This window comes from Electrophorus electricus, chromosome 11 (genome assembly GCF_041902795.1).
Source record: "Electrophorus electricus isolate QZ-2024a chromosome 11, ASM4190279v1, whole genome shotgun sequence".
Taxonomy (NCBI): domain Eukaryota; kingdom Metazoa; phylum Chordata; class Actinopteri; order Gymnotiformes; family Gymnotidae; genus Electrophorus; species Electrophorus electricus.
In genome coordinates this window covers 4873580-4893868 of record NC_137507.1, presented here as the reverse complement: position 1 = coordinate 4893868, position 20289 = coordinate 4873580, and the positions used below count along the sequence as shown (strand labels likewise).

General features: G+C 42.2%; 1 protein-coding gene across 3 annotated transcripts; it reads left to right on the top strand.

Moving 5' to 3' along the window:
- The first annotated feature begins 983 nt into the window (after positions 1 to 983).
- On the top strand, positions 984 to 19932 carry LOC113578961 (period circadian protein homolog 2-like). 3 transcript variants are annotated; one of them, XM_035528140.2, is made up of 23 exons: positions 984 to 1142; positions 7917 to 8343; positions 9158 to 9250; positions 9446 to 9597; positions 9725 to 9846; positions 10116 to 10317; positions 10543 to 10594; positions 10719 to 10861; positions 11025 to 11103; positions 11184 to 11290; positions 11457 to 11610; positions 11766 to 11874; positions 12004 to 12162; positions 13497 to 13596; positions 13824 to 13959; positions 14163 to 14284; positions 14479 to 14652; positions 15825 to 16070; positions 16273 to 17381; positions 17497 to 17644; positions 17743 to 17914; positions 18208 to 18358; positions 18441 to 19932. In XM_035528140.2, the coding sequence occupies exons 2-23, from the start codon at positions 8009 to 8011 to the stop codon at positions 18594 to 18596; spliced, it is 4221 nt and encodes a 1406-aa protein (XP_035384033.1). In that variant the 5' UTR covers positions 984 to 1142; positions 7917 to 8008; the 3' UTR covers positions 18597 to 19932. The 3 variants fall into 3 exon arrangements, with proteins under 3 accessions (XP_035384033.1, XP_035384032.1, XP_035384030.1); XM_035528139.2 differs by having other exon boundaries at positions 9443 to 9597; positions 13827 to 13959; XM_035528137.2 differs by having other exon boundaries at positions 9443 to 9597.
- Positions 19933 to 20289: the final 357 nt, after the last annotated feature.

Here is a 20289-nt window from a genome sequence, read left to right as displayed (position 1 = left end):
CAAGAAGATACATTATTTTACAACAACGCACGATACTGTACTCGTTAGTTATTTTGTACTAGACTACATTAACCCTACAGAAAAGAGATGCTGTAACTGCTCGGTATGTGCGCACGTTATTACATTACGTTTTCCATCACTGCATACATTGGGGGTTTCTTAATGACTTCCGTCGGGTAAGCATCATTTTGTAAATTACATAATAAAATTCAATGTGATACGCGTTTTATAACAGCCACCATTAGTTAAAACTGAGATAAACGTGAATCAGCGAGAGCGCGCGCCCATCGCTGATGCGCTTGGCTGTTATACAACCCAGTGAGTGAATCATTCCGTGACGCCGCAATTTCTTCCCAAAAAAATAAATAAATGCACCATTTGCCGAATAAAAATTTGATCGTTACCTAAAACTGCTCAAGCTAGAGTCAGCTATTGTAATTATAACCATAAAACCTTTACAACCTTGACGATTATGTTATTGTGGACGTACGCAGCATAAATAACTGAATATAAGCGATCACGCTGTTGAATCTGTGTCGGCCCCACTGAGGTCGGCGGTGCCGTGTTAGACAAACCTTATTGACCTTATTATGTAAACAGACTTATTATTCGAGCCAGGAACGAATCCGCTTTGACTGGAGCACTTCGATAACTTCAAACAAATCGTGTCGCGCATATTTTTTATTCCTGTTAAAAATACTTCACAATTTAAAAAGTTATGTTTGGTTTTTTTTTTCGTTTGCGTAACAGCCTGTTTTGGACTGTTGCCATGCTGCTCACTTTACTCACCAGGCCTGTTCTTCGCGGCAACAACATGGACTTCCACGTGCGGCGGTTTTGACGATTTATATAAAGAGACTGGCGGCGCCTCGGACCAATGAGAGGCGATCTACGTCATCCGTAGTGTTCACCATGGAAACCCCCGTGTTTTAACCAATGAATGGAAGCTCGAGGAGGAACAGAAATTGAGGTCGGTGCGTGCGTCGTTGTGTTTGTCAGTAAGGCAGCGCTGAACGTAGCCGGTTGGCTCACTGTTAACCGTCTCTACAGATCTCGCTGGGTTTTGTTTCCTCTTGTAATTCTCTAGCGACTCTAAGGAAAATAATTGGGACAAAATTGTTGGATTAACAACGCCAGTGCAGGTTTGTAAATTACTTTTTAGCTTTGTTAAACGCCTGGAAATTGTTGCATAACATGACGTGTATTGCGCATGCTCAAAGATTTCCGATCGTTACAAAATAAAGAAACGCAGAGTATAACACACACATATGTTGCCTTCATGACCTGTTTCACACTACATATGTGTTTTGTTACATATGCTTGCTGTTACTGATTCAAATATGTGAGCTAACATGCGTGTTGTCAGTGAGTTTTTCGATGTAGCACGTTTTTTACATAACTGTGTCAGTGTACCGTGCAGTGCATTGCAGGTCAACGTGTGAGTTTCAAGACGGTGGGATCATACGGGTGGGGTTTGTTCGTTTAAGTTGGCATGGTTGCCTTATTACTTACTGTAGACTAAAGTGTTGACAGAAATGTAATTTTAGTCACATTTTGCTTCGAGATTTTATTTATTTGTTCATTTACCTATTTAACTTTTGCGGTTTCTGTAATATTCACATAATATGAATGATACAATTGATGGGCAAGGGAATATGGGAGCAGGGAGTAGAGGGTTCTACCCCTGCGCAGCGTGAGGTTTCCCTGCTATAACACCTCATTCATCTCACCTTAAGTAGTAGTATTATGGTGGAGTGGTTTGGTGACTCCATGGAACTCTAAGACTATACCTTAAGAAAACTAAACTAACTTCTTCTACAGGTCTAAATGAATTTAAATAACTTTTTCATTGTCTTGAGACCTATAAGGGTGATGTGAACTTTTATCTAATAGGTGTATTGATATGTGTATCAGTATGTATCTTCTGAGAGTGGGGAAATATAATTAAATACATGTTTGCACACTTAGTTTACATGTATTTAATTATAAGATACAAGCCATGTCTTCACCTGATATTCTAAATTTACATGTTAATCTCATGAGACACTGCTTCCTCTCACAAGCAGAATATGAGTTTTACTGTGTTTTGGTTCTTAACATGCTTAATTTATTATTTACCTTAAATCTGCTGTTGCATTGCCCACTTTAAAGTGTTATCTAAGCTCCCTAAAGCAAATCAGGGAACATGTATTACCAGGTCAATGTCTGAGGTGTTGTGAAATATGATGCATGATGAGCTGCTCTGTGCTGAACTTCCCATGTGACTTTGTATAATGGTTGTGCCAAGCCACTGACTATAGTCTTGAGTTGTCTGATTAATCTAGTATCTTGCATCTAGTCACTTTCTAGTGAAAGTTTCTGTAAACAGTGTTGCACAAGTCTGCCTTTGTTTTGGTTGTATTTGATGAAACCTATTTCGCAGAATCTGAAATTGCATAAAATTGTAATAAATATTAAGCCAATATCTGCTACATTTGAAAGAGTTCATTTAAAAACAAAGTGCTTCAAGAGTGTCTCACAGTAGGGCATTATATGATGGCAAGTCCATTTTGTGTGCTTTCCTGCTTTGTGGCCCAAGTGTCTCTTAGTCCTCTCTAACTCCTTACTTGGGTGTTTATCCTGAGTGTTGGGCCCCTTTAATTTAAAATGCTTCTCAATTGACCACCCTTAATCCCATTCTACAATTGCTGGCCTTTATTTAGGAGTTAGAATTCTCATAATTAAGCCATTGGTTGCCACAATGCTTATGAGATCAGGTCTGATGAAAACTTGCATTTTGGAGCAGATTATGTTGTATTAAATTATTAGGTATTAGTGATTGGGTAAGGGCAAAATGAGAGGGAGTTGTGGAAAGATTCTTCATGCGTCTTTCAGGATATTGAGGCTACAGACCATTTGAGCTATTTTTGAGCTATTTTACAACTTGTCGTTTTGAGTTTAGTATGTAGACTGCTTCTTGCTAAAATTTTAACCACATGCATTTACATGTGCTTGTATCCAGTGTCTCCAGTTAGTCACTTTGATATACAACATTCTATGTGACAGATCAGCAGTTTTGATATTTATTTGAATATCAGTCTGTTTCTGTAGGATGTTTTGTAGTGTTATCTACACAGCAGTGTCAGTCCAAATGGTTAATAAGTATTTATTTTCGTCCGGGAACAAACCATCTGCATCCTCCATGATTTGTACCCCTGCAGCCATGGATCACATGCATTGTGATGCACAGTATTGGAGGGGTTGTTGAATGTGGTTTGTAGAGATGGATGCATTACACTACAACAGCATCTCGCTAAAACATATGAACTTCCTCAAGTGGTTTGGGTGAACCTGTTTTATATGGATCTTGGGTGCATTTACACCTGTACTCTTTGTGGATAATCCCTATCCAGATATAATCTAGAATATGTAAGATGCATGAAATGACCAGGTATAAATGGTTTCTATAGGTTACATTCACATTACCAGCAAATGTTGGCCATCTAACTTTTTTTTCACCTTTCTACCTGATCATGTATAGCTGACTAGGATTGAACGATTTGGGAAAATTATGTAATTGTGATTTTTCTGTGCAATATTTCAACTTAAATTACGATTTTTTAAAATTAAATAACTTGAATTCCAAGCCTGTATTAGTGGTTTACATATCTATCAAATATAATCATAAAATTGTTCCTACATGAAAAGATCCTGAGTTCTGAGAAAAAATGCAGTTGTCAGTTTTATTTTTAATAGTACTTAATAGTAACCTCAAGTTTTGTTATACATACAGTGCACAATAAACAATCACTGTTTAACAGTCAAACATCACATTTCCTGCATGTTTGACTGTTTACTACTAGTCAGTCATAGATCACTAAAATAAGATGAAATTAGCAAAACCGTTTTTTGAGTTTTATCTTGCAAAATTATTCAATAGTAAACAATTAAAATGCTAAAACACATCACAGGATGATATTTTTTTTACATCTATGGCTTTTCAGAATATGGTATTAACAGGTTTCTTGCCAAAAAAACAAGCATATATAGTTTGTGGCTTAAGGCATGTATGCTGACCATTTACAATGTTTCCTCCTGTACTAAAGAGCCTTTCTGAAGTTGAACCTGTGACTGCTATACACATATCTGTGGGCCTGCCAGCTCAATGTAGGAAAGTTAGTTTGGTGAGGTTACCACTCAACCAGGGGATCTTCTTCTCCATCCATGGAGAATCTCTGTTTTCAAGGCATCATCAAGTGGAACAGACAAGTTTGCAGATATGGAAGTACTCTTGAAATGGTGGCCAAGTGACCTTTTTGGCTTTTCAGGAGAGAACTTCTGGTTCTGTGACGCGTGATCTCTTCTCCTGTAACATTCAGTAAATCGGAGTCAATTTTTCAAATTTAATTTGAAGAAAAAGCATATTTTATGATCATTAATTGCAACTGGTAATGTTATTCATGTAGAATGTATTACCTCCTGCAAAGTTATACAAATCCTAAGCATCCATTTTCCTTCCTTGCTTCATCTCTGTTATCATTCTTGCTTTAATATCAAGGATATTCTCTTGGCTGATATAGTTAGTCTTGAATCAGAGGTCTGTGATTCAATGTCAAGCAGTTCTGGGAGGCAGAATCTCTATTTTTCTTGGAGGTAAGCAGTGACTCTGGACTTGGCAGACTTTGTGAGGTATGTGTTCTTGGGATCCTCTGCAAGTGTTTTTGCCATTAAAAGGTGGAACACGTTTCAGATATGAAATGCTGACATATTCTTCTGAAAGAGCATCAGTAAATTATTGTAGTGCCTTATGAATTAACCCTAGAACCTCTGTCTTGCCTGGTGAGAACTAGGTGGCGTGTTTTCTGATCAGCAGACAGCACATGAGTCAGGGCCTTGCGTTGCTCCAGAACCCATTCGATCAGCTTCTCTTTGGTTCCGCATCTTGTGTAACTATCTGTAATAAGTGAATTTTAAGGAAAATTGAAGCCTTTCTGAGCTGCTGTCAATGCAGTCTTTTTCTTCCAGCTGGAAGAGAAATGGCCAACCAAGTTCTTAAAAACACCCACTCTGTTCACCCTGTCATCTTTTTAAGGGCATTTTCTGAAATGGAGTATTTAAGGAAAAACTAAATAGCCAGGTTTTTAAATTTAATTTTTTTTTATTATTATTATTTTTACTATGAGCAGTGCTAGAATGTAATCAGTATAATAAAGAGTAGTCTGATTACTTTTGGATGATTTCTGACCCATCTACTTATCTAACTTATTTGGTTTCTTCATGTCTTAATTATTTGAACACAATAGTCCTAAGTATCCCTACATCATTTTTCTCTCTAAATCATATATAACTATCAAAGTAAGACATATTTCATACAGTTTTGAACTCTCAGTGAATTAAGAATTGAGAGATATTGTTTGACGTTGGCTAATCAAAATTGTAATGCATGGTAAAATAACTGACATTCTTTTACTGATTACAGTGACATTTCTGTAATCATATGACATCCAGATTACATAATTTGTTACTACAAAAAGTATAATCAGAATATGATTTCTTCTAAATAATGTTTTCCTTTGAGACAGAGAGAGAGAATGACAGCATGTTCCATATTTATAAATGTCATTTATGTGCATGTGTGCCATTTCAGAGGACGTATGCATTCACGTTCCAGAAAGAAAAAGGTCGCTTGCGGTTATAAATGTGAACCATCAAGATGGACAAATCTGATCTGAGCAAAACAACAGAATTGAATAATGTGTCTGGTAATGTGAACATAGCCATAGATTCTAATTAAGGGAGTGTGTGCATGGGAATAATGTTTGTCTTCTGGAGACCCCTGCATTAGTCTAATGTTTATAAAGCATAGAATCTGAGTTTGCAACTACTTTAGTTTTTAGAGCTCAAATCTCATAATCTTGCTCATATTTACAGAGCATGCCAAAAAAGGGTCTGAAGTATACATGTCCCTGACCGTTCTGGACTCCGGATCGCATTCTGTTCTGCATGCACCAGGCTGGATTAATTATTATATAGCAGTCATGTTTCAAACAGAAAGGTGAGCCAGTGTAGTAGTTTGAAATTTTATTTATTTAATTATTGGCAGTGAGCCAGTTTGCCAAATCGGCTGAGCATTTCCAAATTGAGAGAGGTTTGTTATCCGACTACCACAATAAAGTCCAGGTTGGTTTTAGCAAGTGTATTGGTCAGTTGATTCATGCAGGTAAGTGTGGAGCAAGCAAATTGGTAGCTGAACTAATTTAGTCTTTTACAGAGTGTGTATTGCACAGTTTATGCATTTCTGTGCTTCTTAATATAATTCCCTGTGTTTTTATAACCTAGCCAGCTGCATCTTAATTTAATCATAGTTAAAATGACAGAAATCCTTTGAGATATATATGCTCCACAATGTAATTAATTGGTAGGTTGGGTATAGTGCATCTTAACTTAGAAGGAAGGCAGAAGCAGGGAGGTATAACTCTCATAAAACTCAAATCTCCACAGCACCATCACCATTGTTTTTTAATGTGTTGCAAGGTTGATAACTCATCACTGATGAACAGTCAATGAACAATATGTTGTCTTTACAGTGGAAAAACATTATTGTGGCTTTGCCATTTCCCATTGCAGACAAACATCTTGAGCTCCACTTTACTGAAAATGGCACTGTTGCTACTTTTACTTCTCCATTTCTGTTAGCATTTCACATACCATAGCTGTTTGAAATGTACGACACCATGAGAAGTAGTGTGTTTGGTTGAGAAGACACTAGATATCATAGCCTCCTTATTACACTCGTCAGCCACTTTAGTGGCAGTCAGGTGTTTGCATGTGTACCAGCTGAGTGGACAGTGACCTGATAGCCTCTAGCCAGCGGATGAATGCAGCAGCAGTGTGTTTCTGTCTGTTTGTCTTAATTTTTTAAAAGTTCGCTTCACTTGTGGTCACGTTTTCCGGCATGTGAGATGTGTGCAAGTGTTCGCGTCACATTTTGAGTTGGCCGCATTCTGTCACTACATCAACAAACCCACGCCGCCAAGCTGTAGGTCATGTGTCTTCCTTTCCACGCCTGCTCAACTTCTACTGCAGATGATGAGTCTTCCAAAACAGGTTACCTGACAAACTTCAACATTGGATGACGAGCGATGTTGCATGAGCTAACACGTTCCAACCGGTTCTAGACGCACAAAGCTTTTTGCTGAATATGACCTGCTTTCTCTTTTTGGATGAATTAAGTGATTCTGTTACTTCTGGAGATTTTTTTTAAATCTGCATCTTGGTCACTGTTTTGTGAAAGTGTATGATTATGTTGCAGAACTAATTATACACTTACATTTTGTGTATGTAAAATGATAACTGTATTTTGTCTATGTGGTGTGTTTTGTCTCCGTCTATCGATTTGTTAGGGTTGTCACCTTGGAAATACATAGAATCTGAAAACCAGGTGATTCAAAATCAAATAAATAAAATGGGCTATGTTGCCCAAAAATCAATAGACTCTGTCCAACCAGCCCATAAAAACTGTGCAAAGTAAATACATCACTGACCAATTTCATTGAAGAAATGCTGTGCCTAACATTAGCTTAGTCCAACAAGCCCAAGAGAAAACCAGGGTCCAGTCACATGGCCCACCGTGAAATAACAGTTCATATTTCCTGTTAATGGACAAAAAAACTGCACTAGAAATAAGATATTTAAAAAAACAGATCTAATCAAAACCAGGACATTTTGTATCCTGGAAAGTGCAGTTCACATTCCAGGGCAGACAATCAAAAAAATAAGGATGTCCAAGTGAAAAGCAGGACTTGTGGTGTCCTGTGAGTGAGGAGGTCTGTCTCTGTCTCTGTATCTCTCTCTCTCTCTCTGATGCTCGCTCGCTCGCTCGCTCACTCACTCACTTTTTCCCCCTCTCTCTCTCTCTCTCTCTCTCTCTCTCTCAGATTCTTTGCCCTACATCCTACGAACTGTCTTTCCAAAGTGATGCTTTGTGTCAGGTGGCATGTTACCTGAGCTGTGACCCCTGGCATTATCCATGTCGGGCGAATCTGAGCCACAGTCCTACCCATATAGGGGAGGGTCTGAGGAAGACGACACCGAATTGCACTGTGGCTCCGTGTCTCACCTGCACCATATGGGCAGGGCTTCTGATGGGAGTGACAGCAGTCATGACCCACCCCCTTTTCCAGGCTCCCAGCCCCCCCTTCATGAGGACATGGAGATGGGTGGGAATGGCTCCAGTGGGAGTGGCACAGAATCCCATGGCAATGAGTCACATGGAAATGAATCCCACGGCAACGAGTCAGTGGGCAGTTCCAATGGCAATGGAAAGGATTCGGCTCTTTTGGAGTCGTCAGGTAGCAACAAAAGGTGAGTTCTCCCTAGAGTGTTGTGTGTGTTTTTTTTTTTTTTGTTTTTTGTTTTTTTTTATGAATTGCATTAACGTCTCATTGATGTATGTGGCCCATTGCCCCTCTACCTCAGATGGGTTTCATATACACCTGCACTCATCAAACCCAGACTAGGACTTGTAAAAACCCAGAATAGACTTTCATTGCTTATTTGTGCTCTTTACATATTTTTATGTTTGGGTTATGTCAGAATACAGTAGTTTTAAGTGCTTTGTGGGTGAATGGAAAAAAAATAGAGGAGGTGATAGATGGTGATGATGACAGTCCATCAAGAATTGTACTAGGTACAGATTTTGATGAAGCATCAGGAACATAGTGCGCGCGCGCACACACACACACACACACACACACGCACACTGCCTGAAAACAATTTTTAAGAGGGCTGGGGGGTGATGTAATGGAGAGAGGAAGGGTGGAGCGAGACACAGGTATAGAGAGCCTTCATGATTGCTGAAGCTCTGCTGTGTGTGTGATGGGGTGATTGGTGCTGTGGATAGAAATATACAGCCTGGTTTTGGATGTGTAGGCCAGGAAGAGTAGCTCTAATTGGCTGCTAAGTGTGTATTTGTTTAATAGAACTGTTGGCTATGTGGGGGTGTATGAAAATAGTGAAATTTCTTTCTCTCTCTCGCGCGCGCGCGCACATACAAACGCACACAAAAAAAACCACCTGACAGCTCACTTTACCATCAACCTGAAGTAGGAAGACTTTAACCCATATGCTAAATGTTGTGCTTCTTTTCTGTTTTCCCTGCTTGCTCTGTCCTTGGCAGCCACAACTCCCAAAGCCTCTCCCCCCCCAGCAGCTCCAACGCCTTCAGCTTGGTGAGCTCGGAACAGGATCACCCCTCCACCAGCGGCTGCAGGTATCAACCTTCACCCAAACTCCACGCAGCTGCTGTTCAATTGCTGAACAGTCATAATACAGTCAGTCACCTTTGGAAAAGCCTCCAAGTAGCAGCTGTGACACCGATAAATCAGTGCATGCACATAAGAAGAATCGTCAGTATGGACAGTGCCGACCTATGCATGCGCACATATGTGTTTTTCCTCGGCAGCAGTGAACTGTCGGCAAAAGCGAAGACGCAGAAAGAGCTCTTCAAGACGCTAAAGGAGCTGAAGCTCCGCCTCCCAGCAGAGAAGCGCCGAGGGGGGCGGGCCAGTACGCTGCACACGCTCAGATATGCCCTGCGCTGTGTCAAACAGGTCAAAGGTGAAGGCTACAATTGTGCTTGCAGTACTGCTCATGTGTGTTTGTGTGTTTTTTGTTTGTGTTTTACTTTTTGTGTACTGACAGGTTTGCTAGTGTGTATGGTCTAATGTGTTGTTGGTCTCTCCAGCTAATGAGGAATACTATCAGATGTTGATGATAAATGACAGCCAGCCTCCTGGTCTCGACATGTCCTCCTACACCATCAAGGAGATCAACAGTATCACCTCCGAATATACCCTCAAAAATGCTGTGAGTCACTCACATTTGCACACACTCACCCATTGCTACACTTGCTAAAAGATCTTGCCTACGCACTGGCATTATAGGTGGGTCAGAAGTGAACACAGAACACAGGAGAAAACAGTTCACCCATTTTAATCTTGCACAACAGCAAACATGAACACAAACTGATTAGATGTGATAGTAATGATTGTGTGTCTATCCGTTTTGCTCACGGTGTGTGTGTGTGTGTGTGTGTGTGTGTGTGTGTGTGTGTGTGTGTGTGTGTGTGTGTGTAGGATATTTTTGCAGTAGCAGTGTCACTCATTACAGGGAAGATCGTGTACATATCAGAACAGGCTTCAGGTATTCTCCACTGCAGGAAGGATGAGTTCAAGGACAGGAAGTTTGTAGAGTTTCTGACCCCACAGGACGTCAGTGTGTTCTACAGCTTCACTACGCCATACAGACTGCCTGCCTGGAGCATGTGTACTGGGGCAGGTTAGGCACAGGCGCACGCGCACAAACACACATACATATGCATCTGCAAACCAGTTCATACATACAGGCATATACAGCCAGGCACAGATGGACTGACTTAATGTGCCATCTATGATGTAATTATCATATTCACATTCTCTTTCTCTCCTTCCTGCACACCTCACTCTAATGCCTCTCATAAACAGCACAGTTGAGCCCATTCTTCTCATTCTGTTTTTCATCCAGAGTCATCGGCTACAGAGTTCATGCAGGAGAAATCCTTCTTCTGCCGAATCAGGTGAGAGCTTTTCCAGCTGAATTCCTCTCGTCTGTAACCTCCTTGTGGGGAGACAGGGAGACCAAAAGGGAATTGAAAGTGCCTTTACCTTAACTGTGTGTATGTCTCTGTGTGCAATGTGTAGTGGAGGGAAGGAGAAGGAAGGAGAGCTGCAGTACTATCCATTCAGGATGACGCCCTACCTAATGAAGGTGCAGGATTCGGCGCTCTCAGAGGAACATTTCTGCTGTCTGATACTAGCCGAGAGAGTGCACTCAGGATACGAGGGTAATATATTAACTACATCAAATGTTATTTTATATTATATTACACACACACACATATATATACATATGTGTGTGTGTGTGTGTGTGTGTGTGTGTGTATACGCTCTCATTAAAACAAACATGTATGATAAATTGGTTGATAGTTTGTGTATGTGTGTCTGCAGCACCTCGGATACCGCCAGACAAGAGGATCTTTACCACAACACATACACCTAACTGTGTGTTCCAGGATGTTGATGAAAGGTGTGTGTGTGTCTGTGTGTGCTTGTGGTGTGTGCGTGTGTGTGTGTAGGTAATATATAACACTGTACTCTGTGTTGCAGGGCAGTGCCTCTGTTGGGGTATCTGCCACAAGACCTGATTGGAACTCCTGTTCTTCTTCATCTACACCCCAGTGACAGACCCCTGATGTTGGCAGTCCACCGCAAGAGTAAGAACACCACTCTCACACACACTATCTCTGTCACAAAATCAAACATCTGTACAACCCACAAAGACTTAAGCATGAAACAAAAAACCCTCCTCATCACACACTTACTTGAACATACACATGTGTACACACACTCTCACTCGTGCTGTGTGGTGTGTTTGTGCAGTCCTACAGTACATGGGGCAGCCATTTGATCATTCCTCCATCCGATTCTGTACCCGCAATGGCGAGTATGTTACCATAGATACCAGCTGGTCCAGCTTTGTTAATCCATGGAGCCGCAAGGTGTCTTTTGTCATCGGACGACACAAAGTCCGCATGTGAGTCTGCATACATGCATGCGCGCGCGCGCGCACACACACACACACACACAATAGGTACACATCCTTCTATATGTATTCCTCCCAATACACATGTAGATTGTGTTCTAATCATTTTCGGTGTCTGTGTTTGTGCACGTGTGTGTGTTCTCCAGGGGGCCTGTGAATGAGGATGTATTTTCAGCTCCTGCTTTCACTGAGGGGAAGATCATGGACTCAGATATACAGGAAATCACAGAGCAGATACACAAACTTCTGCTGCAGGTGCAGGAATGGGCACACGTGTGCAGCACACATACTCACACACCTGCACATACTCATACTAGCTGCTGCAATAAGTAAACTGCTCTTGAACATGTTTTCCAGCTCATAATGTCATCCTCTGTTCCATAGCCAGTACACAGTATGGGCTCCAGTGGTTATGGTAGCCATGGCAGCAATGGTTCACATGACCACCTGCTCAGTATGACCTCATCCAGCGATAGCAACAGCAATGGCAACATCGTCATAGGCAATGACAACGGCCCGCAAGAAGGAACCAAGGCCAAACCGGTGAACCTTGCACCTTGTTTCTGTCACAGTACACTCTTAGTATATTCTTGGGTTTCAGTAACGTGACATTTTTTTTGTTTCTGTTGCTGTGGCCACCATTTTGGGGAACAAATGTCTGGCTTCATATTGTAGCACAAATATAAACAGATGTGAAACTTTGGAAGAGAAGAAACAGTACCTCAACAAAGTCGATCCCATTCTAAATCCATAGGCATTCATATGGGGTTGGTCCCACTTTGCAGCTATAAGGAATTCTACTCTTCTATGAGAACTTTCTGCAAGATTTTGCAGTGTGTCTATGGGAATTTTTGATCATTCATCCAGAAGAGCATTTGTGAGGTCAGACATTGCTGTTGGACAAGAGGGCCTGGCTCACAATCTCCGTTCTAGTTCATCTCAAAATTGTTCGATGGCATTGGGGCCAGCGCTCTGTGCACACCACCCAACTCGCCCAACCATGCCTGTATGGCCCTTACTTTGTGTACTGTGGCACAGTTATACTGGAACAGAAAAGGGCCTTCCCCAGACTGTTCCCACAAAGTTAGAAGCAAACAGATTTCCCCTCACTGGAACTAAGGGGCTTAGGCCAACCCCTGAAAAACAACCCCATGGCATTATCCCTCCTCCACCAAATGTTAGTTAGTACAGTGCAGTCAGGCAGATAATGTTCTCCAGGCCTGTCCATCAGATTGGCAGATAGAGAAATGGTGTGCGTCACATTACTCCATCCTATGCTAGCGATGTTATCCTTTAGATCAGGGGTGTGGTCCTGGTGATCTACCTCCCTGAAGAGTGTAGTTCCAACCCTGTTATAATCCACCTGATCCAGTTAACTCTTGGGCACCACTGCCTTTGTTCAGACATGTATGGATTTAGGGTCCTCAGTCAATGGAGGAATCCTACGTAATCCACGCCATGATCAAACAGTTGCTAAGTTAATTCTCTGGATAAATTAAAAGTGACCAATTTGTACAAAATGCACACCATACAGTATGAACTGTGCTATCCATATGAATTAGTTTAATTTAACCAGAGAATCTGATTAGCTGCTGTTTAACCACAGCGTGAGTTCACCTTTGCCTAAGGACTGTTTTCTAGTGTAGTTTCTAAGGTATCACTATAGTGTAATCCTCAAAATGTTTTAGACTACGCATTGTGATGTTGCACAAACCCCTAGAATAAATGTACTTGGTTTAAAGTGACACCAGGGGGAGCTGTTGGGAAAAGTATGTCGATTTTTCACTTGTATTGCAAGGGGGGGGGAAGAGCGCCGTTATGCCAAGCTGTTCAGTTGTGCTGTGTTTTGAACCTTTCTTGGTTTGTTTGTGTTTCAGAGGTCATTTCAGGAGATCTGCAAAGGAGTTCAGATGCTGAAGACCCAGGAGCAGCAGAGCTGCTGCACTCCTAAACCGGATCAGAAGAGGAGCACAGAAAGTATGTGCGTGTGCATGTGCATGCACAATTAAGATCATATGTAGGGTCCTTTCTTCTGGTACTCAGAACTTTGTGTGTTTATAAGAAAGAAATACTAAAAGATCACAAACATTTATTTTTCACATAATTTTAGGGTTAGCAGTATTTTGTTACAGTATCATGAATGCAAGATCTCATGTTATGCACATATTTCTTTCTGTGTGTTTGAGATAATCATATGTCTCTAGCAGGGTTAAAGTCACCAGGGGGAAGGCAGAAGGATGCTGCCCTGGTGGTCAGAGATGGTCCAGCAGCATCGGAGGAGCTGAGGAACCAAACCATGTACTCCTACCAGCAGATTAACTGCATGGACAGTGTGATCAGGTGTGTAGCCACAAATGATGACCTCAGTCAAGTGTACTAAAATTAGCACTACCCCATACCTGGTTTATTGTCATCATACTCCAAACAGTACTAAACCTGTGTGTGTGTGTGTGTGTGTGTGTGTGTGTGTGTGTGTGTGTGTGTGTGTGTGTGTGTGTGTGTGTGTGTGTGTGTGTGTGTGCATGCACACGTGTGTTTGTCAGGTATTTGGAGAGCTGTAATATCCCCATCACAGTTAAGAGGAAGTACCAGTTCTCCTCTAACACAACCTCCTCAAACTCAGACGAGGAGAAGAAGGGATGTGATGGAGTGCAGCCCACCCAAGGTGACCGACCCCCCACGACAGCACTGTTTCTGTGATTTTAAATACACTAGAATCTCATCCCACCTCTTTTTATACCATATACCTTATTTCTGACATGCATATATTTTATATATTCTTCTGTTGGTATTGTGACATTCAAGTATTAATGATTTTCATTTCTATAAATCTTTACTTTTGTTACTCATTCTTTGCAGATCCTTTGTCTATGAAGTCCAGTAAGAAGCCTCAGTCTGCAGCGGTGGTGGGCGGGGCCTTGGCGCCTTTGGCCCTGCCCACTAAGGCAGAGAGTGTGGTGTCCATCACATCCCAGTGTTCCTACAGCAGCACCATAGTACACGTGGGAGATAAGAAACCACAGCCAGAATCAGGTATACACACACACACACACACACACACACACACACACACGTGTGCATGCTTTGTCGGTGCTCTAGAAACATACGGAAGACCTGTATCCGGCCAGATGGATTGGTAAAACTTACTTATACATGCATCATTCATTTTATTACAAACACCTAGCCTGTAGCTACGTTCACTGCCACCTTTTTAAGGTGCCCTGGTTTTATAGGTGCAGTTGCAGCTTGCAACTCATTGGTTGGCTCGCACAATCAGCCATGCCCTGGCCAGTTTCTCACCCCTGCTGACCTGACTTGATTTGAATGATAGACCATTCTCCACTCAGCTGACCCTGACATGGCATCGGCACGCCAGTGGCTGTTGTGGTGGTACAAGTGTGCCGGGCCCCTTGGTGACCCACTGCTGGGTTGAGGGAGATCCAGCACCCAAAAACATCCAGCCAACATTGGTCTTGTGAGAAATTGACAAACGATGGAGTTGTTGGAAGCCATAAATACTACATGGCAGTGTAGAAGCTACATTATCTACAATTTGCATGAAGGCCATGCATAGCTAAATTAAAGATGATGTTGCCAAATAACAGATTCAGAAGTTCTGAAAAGATATGATTGTGAATCCGCAAGATATGCTGGTCATGGGTGGTCCCACACTGGACTGTAATATTTTGTAGCATATTTAATGCTGTAGTAGTGATATAGCTAGCTGACCAATGCTGTCTTGCTTTCTTATTTCCTGCCTAGAAGATGTAGGTTGATGAGTATTCTGACCACGTTTCTGACTGCATTTTCTCTCCTGACAGAGCTGTGATTGGGACACTGTAGTTGAGACTCAGTTATGCTAGGGGCTGTGATGTTGCTTGTCTGCTGGGTGTGTGGAGGGTTGGAGCATTTCTAAATTTGATTTCTTGACGAGAGTGAAAGGTACAGGCTACATTAAGCTACTGTATAATACAGAAAAAAAGACAAGTTTTAAATGACATTAAATTGTTAAATACGTCGAAGGTGTCATGATGATTTACTAAAAGGTCATGCAACGTATTCACACAATACATAGTTTACAAGATCATTAATTTATTAATAATTTCTAATAAAATAAGTATTACTTTGAGTGCATAACACATCAGGGATAAGAGAAGAGACAACACTAAGGGATTTTTTTTTTCTTTTAATGTCATTGGTTACAGAAATCATTGAGGATGTAGCCGAGAGCCCCGCCCCTCTTGCAACAGTCAGCATAATGTCCCCACCCACGTTGGAGCAGGGAGCCTATCGGAAACTGGGATTGACCAAACAGGTGTTGGCGGCGCACACTCAGAAGGAGGAGCAAGCATTTCTGACCCGCTGCAGAGAGCTGTGTCTTAGCCGCTTACTGCTGAAGGCAGCCCACCACTCGGCCAGCACAGCCAGAAACCGCAGACAATCTACTGATGGTGGGGAGGCAAACACACACAGACTCGTGTTATTCACTGGTTTCCCAAAATCATATGCTTAGCATTAACCAGGACAGCCTTTTATGTGATGATGATGATGATGATGATAAAAAGGCCTATGTCAAGATATTGAGTCTTGACTCCTTTTCAACCTCTTTTTCACTGGTCTTCTTTCATTCTCTGTCCCTCTTTCCCACTCCAGAAGCTCATGCTACCAAACCAGGCACACCTGCAGCACAGGCAGCCAGTAAAAGAAGTGGGCGTACCAGAAAGTCAAAGAAACTCCGTATGAAGAAGCCTGATTCGTCGGACAGTGCTGTCTCTCAGCGCAGATTCCGCCCACCCCTACAGGGACTAAACCAGACATCCTGGTCACCATCAGAGGCCTCCCAGTCAGCGTTTTCTCTGCCATATCCCACCATGGTTCCAGGATATCCCCTTTATACCACTGCTCCTCCCCCTGCTAGCACACTGCCCCCTGGTGGTGATCGCAACAACACATCAAGCCGTTTTGAAGAGACGCCGAGTGCTCAGGCCACACCCACTGCTCCTCCATACTCCACCCCATTGGTCACACCAGTAGTCGCGTTTGTTCTTCCCAATTATATGTTTCCTCAGCTCAGCACTCCTCCCCGGCCACCTTGTTATACAGAGCCTCAACAAGTTTACAGTACCTCGCAGCCTTTTCAACATCAGCAAACTGTCAACACCCAGCAACCCCCCCAACCACAACAAAACTACAGTACCCAGCCACCCTTTCAAACACAGCAAGCTTACGCTACCCAGCAACTCTTTCAGTCCAAACAGACCTTCAATATCCAACAGCCCTTTCAGCAGCAGCAGCAAGCCTACACTGTCCAACAACCCTTTCAGCCTCAATCAGCATACAGTTCCCAAACAGCATTTCAACCCCAACAGGCCTACACTGCTCAGCAGTCATATGAACCCCAGGAACGCTTCTCTAACCAGCAATCCTTTCAGGCCCAAACTCCCTTCACCCAACCCCAAGCGTTTCAAATGCAGGCCCAGTTCACTTCTCAGATGCCTTTCCCATACAGGATGACCTCTGACTCTAAATATGTCATTTCTGAACCCAACGAGGTGCCTTCCCCATCGCCAGCCCTTTCTCCACCCTTGTTCGGATCTCACTGCAGCTCCCCTCTGCAACTCGATCTGCTGCAGCTCGAGGACAAACCGGACTCGCACAGCACAGCACCCCCTTCAGGGTCTCAGGGGAACTGCAGCTCAGCACAGGAAAAAAGCACCGCAGTCAGCAACAGCAGCACTATTGCAGTGGGGGATGTACAGCAGGTGAGAGAATCATACTTGCTCATATGGAATTGTGTATGAAGTATGAAGAAGAGTATGGGGTGGGTGTGAGGAAGAATTATTGTGTGCATTATATCTGTATGTTGTGTTGTTTCAGTCATATTGCCTGGCAGACCAAGATCCCAGTGACGGGCACTCCTCGTCCAGTGACCTGATGGATCTTCTCGTGCAGGAAGACTCTCACTCAGGAACGGGTTCCGCTACTTCTGCCTCCAACGGCTGCAACACCTCCAACAGTGGCACAGGTGTGTGCAAACTTGACCGCTCATCAAATATTCTATTCTAGGCATCAACAAACACCAGCTTATATATTTACTCTACATTTCATTTATTTGACCTACAGGAAGCAGCAACACCAGCAAGTACTTTGGGAGCGTGGACTCTTCTGAGAACAACCACAAAGAGAAAAGGAGAGAAGATGGACAAAACCTAAAGTATGCCGTTCAGGAGCCTCTCTGGTTGCTAATGGCCAATACTGATGACAAAGTCATGATGACCTATCAAGTGCCATCACGGTAAGTGACACCCCTCTCAGCCAATACCTGATCAATCAAAGGTGTGTGTATATACTGTAAGTGACACAGAAATGTACGAGCATATTAAACAACAACAAAATAAATGTATTGGCTGATTTCAAAATAATTCGTGTTTAACATATATTGTAAAGTTACATGCAAAAATAATTTTACACTACTACTGCAGTAAGTTAAATGAAACCGCAATGACAGTAGCCAGTGCCAGCCCAAGTGAAAAGATACCTAAGCAGAAGAGATGGAGGTGTGTGATGAGGTGTGTTGGGTTTCCGCAGCAATGTGGACAAGGTGTTGCGGGATGATCGGGAGCGTTTGCGGCGCATGCAGAAGAGTCAGCCACGCTTCACGTCAGACCAGCGGCGGGAGCTTGTCGAGCAGCACCCCTGGATGAGGAGGGGAGGTCTCCCCAAAGCCCTCAACATCAAGGTGCATGTGTGTGAGAGGTGATTTGCCATAATATTTAAGTACCACAGACATATTAAATACACTTAACTGTGTATGTGTGCAGGAGTGTTTGTACTGTGAGAATGATGCCTGTGCTCCAGTAGAAGAGGATCTCCCTGACATGGAGCTCAGCATCCTGAGAGGAGAAACTGCCCAAGAAGATGGTGTGTCCCCGTCACCCGCAAATGAGCAGCAACCTGGATCAGACTCTGTTTCCTAGCAGCTCAGTAACCATAGTCCTTTTAAACCAGCAGGGGGTGGTATAATCTTCCAGCTCAACACCATACAAATACCTTACACACATTTGTTTTCTTCCCAGTCTTGAACTGAGAACAAACACTTGTATATATTCACATGCATACATAAACATAACTAGCAACGTGGGTAACCCAGCTATTATTAACAGTGAAACTGTGCGGGTGTTGGTGTGGGTGGGTGTGTGTGTGTGTGTGTGTGTGTGTGTGTGGGGTTTTTTTTTTTATTTGTGTAAAACCAGTGTAGCTGACCAAATAACACCCATAACTGATGGGATTTGAAATGGATAATTTTTTGAACAGCGTTCAACAACAATCATGACAATCAGTTAAATTGTGAATGCTTACCGTTTTCATCCTCAACTTTTGAGTTCCTTAAATCTGAGGACACATAAAATGCATATGTAATATGCATTTTAACACTGAGTTTCAGTTGGCAGTCAGACTGTGAAAGAAGCTCAGAGTTTGAGCATGGGACAGGACGGCAGGATTTCCCTCCACTGTGCTCCAGTGCAGGATTCAGGATACAGGACGCCCACACACTGTCACATGGACTGATTTCAGTCTAGCCACCATTCTAGTAGCAGTTATACATGCTCTCCTGGTATAAACTGTGCACCTCTGGACTCCACACACAGTGGATAGAAGGCCAAACAGGGTGGAACAACAAAAGCAGTACTGGCCAGGAGAGGCTAGGCCAATCAGCTGCCAGGACGAGTATTCACTTCATATCACAAAACCATTAGAAGTATTGTGATTTCCAGGAAATTCAGACTTTAAGTGATTACAGAATGAGACTGAATTGTGGCTCAGAAGGAGATGGCTCAAGTCAACAACTTTCTCTCACTCTGTCTCTGTCTCCAACAGGGTTTGAGATGGAGTATTATAGTAGACCTCAGTAATTTTAACTGGTTTAAATGTCATTTATTGCACTCCTTTGGCCCTTGCGAATTTCTGCAGAATAATGATTGGGATTTTTTTTTAAAAATCTTTATCTCTTTGACCTGTGACAGCCAAGGTAAAAAACCCTTGTAGTCTCTGTTACAGTTTGTTATTGTGACCGACACTTTGCTGTATAGACACTGGCTGATCCCTGGATATCATCAGCACCTTTGAACATATTTTTAGGCCCCCTCCCTGCCAAATTGGTATGGTTGTAATTTTTTTTTGTGGTTTTATCTTCTTTTGTGATATGTTCTGTTTTTTATTTAGATGAAAAACTTACTTTCATCCTGACCTGTAATTATCATTATTACTTACCTGTCATTACTACCATATTGTAATAAAAAATTATGCACAGCTTATGAGTATGCTTTACTGTCAGAATATACTGAAATCAATTTTAATTCATTTTAATTGATACTGAGACGTTTGTTCCTTGTTAAAAACAAAATCTATACCCCAGATATTACTATACATAACCGGCTTAATAAAAGCACGGTACCGTACGGGCCGAGTACGCTGAAAACTTATTAGAAATCATGGCGGTCACTAGGAGTCAGCAAATCGTCTCGCCTTGACTACAGACAAGATTATAACAGAGGTATCACACTCAAATCCTTGTAAACAGGAATGGAATAAACTTTAATCTGGAATAAAATGCCACTTCCCCGACGCCCGGCAAAATAAAATAAACAAGATGTAATAAGTAGCCCAAAC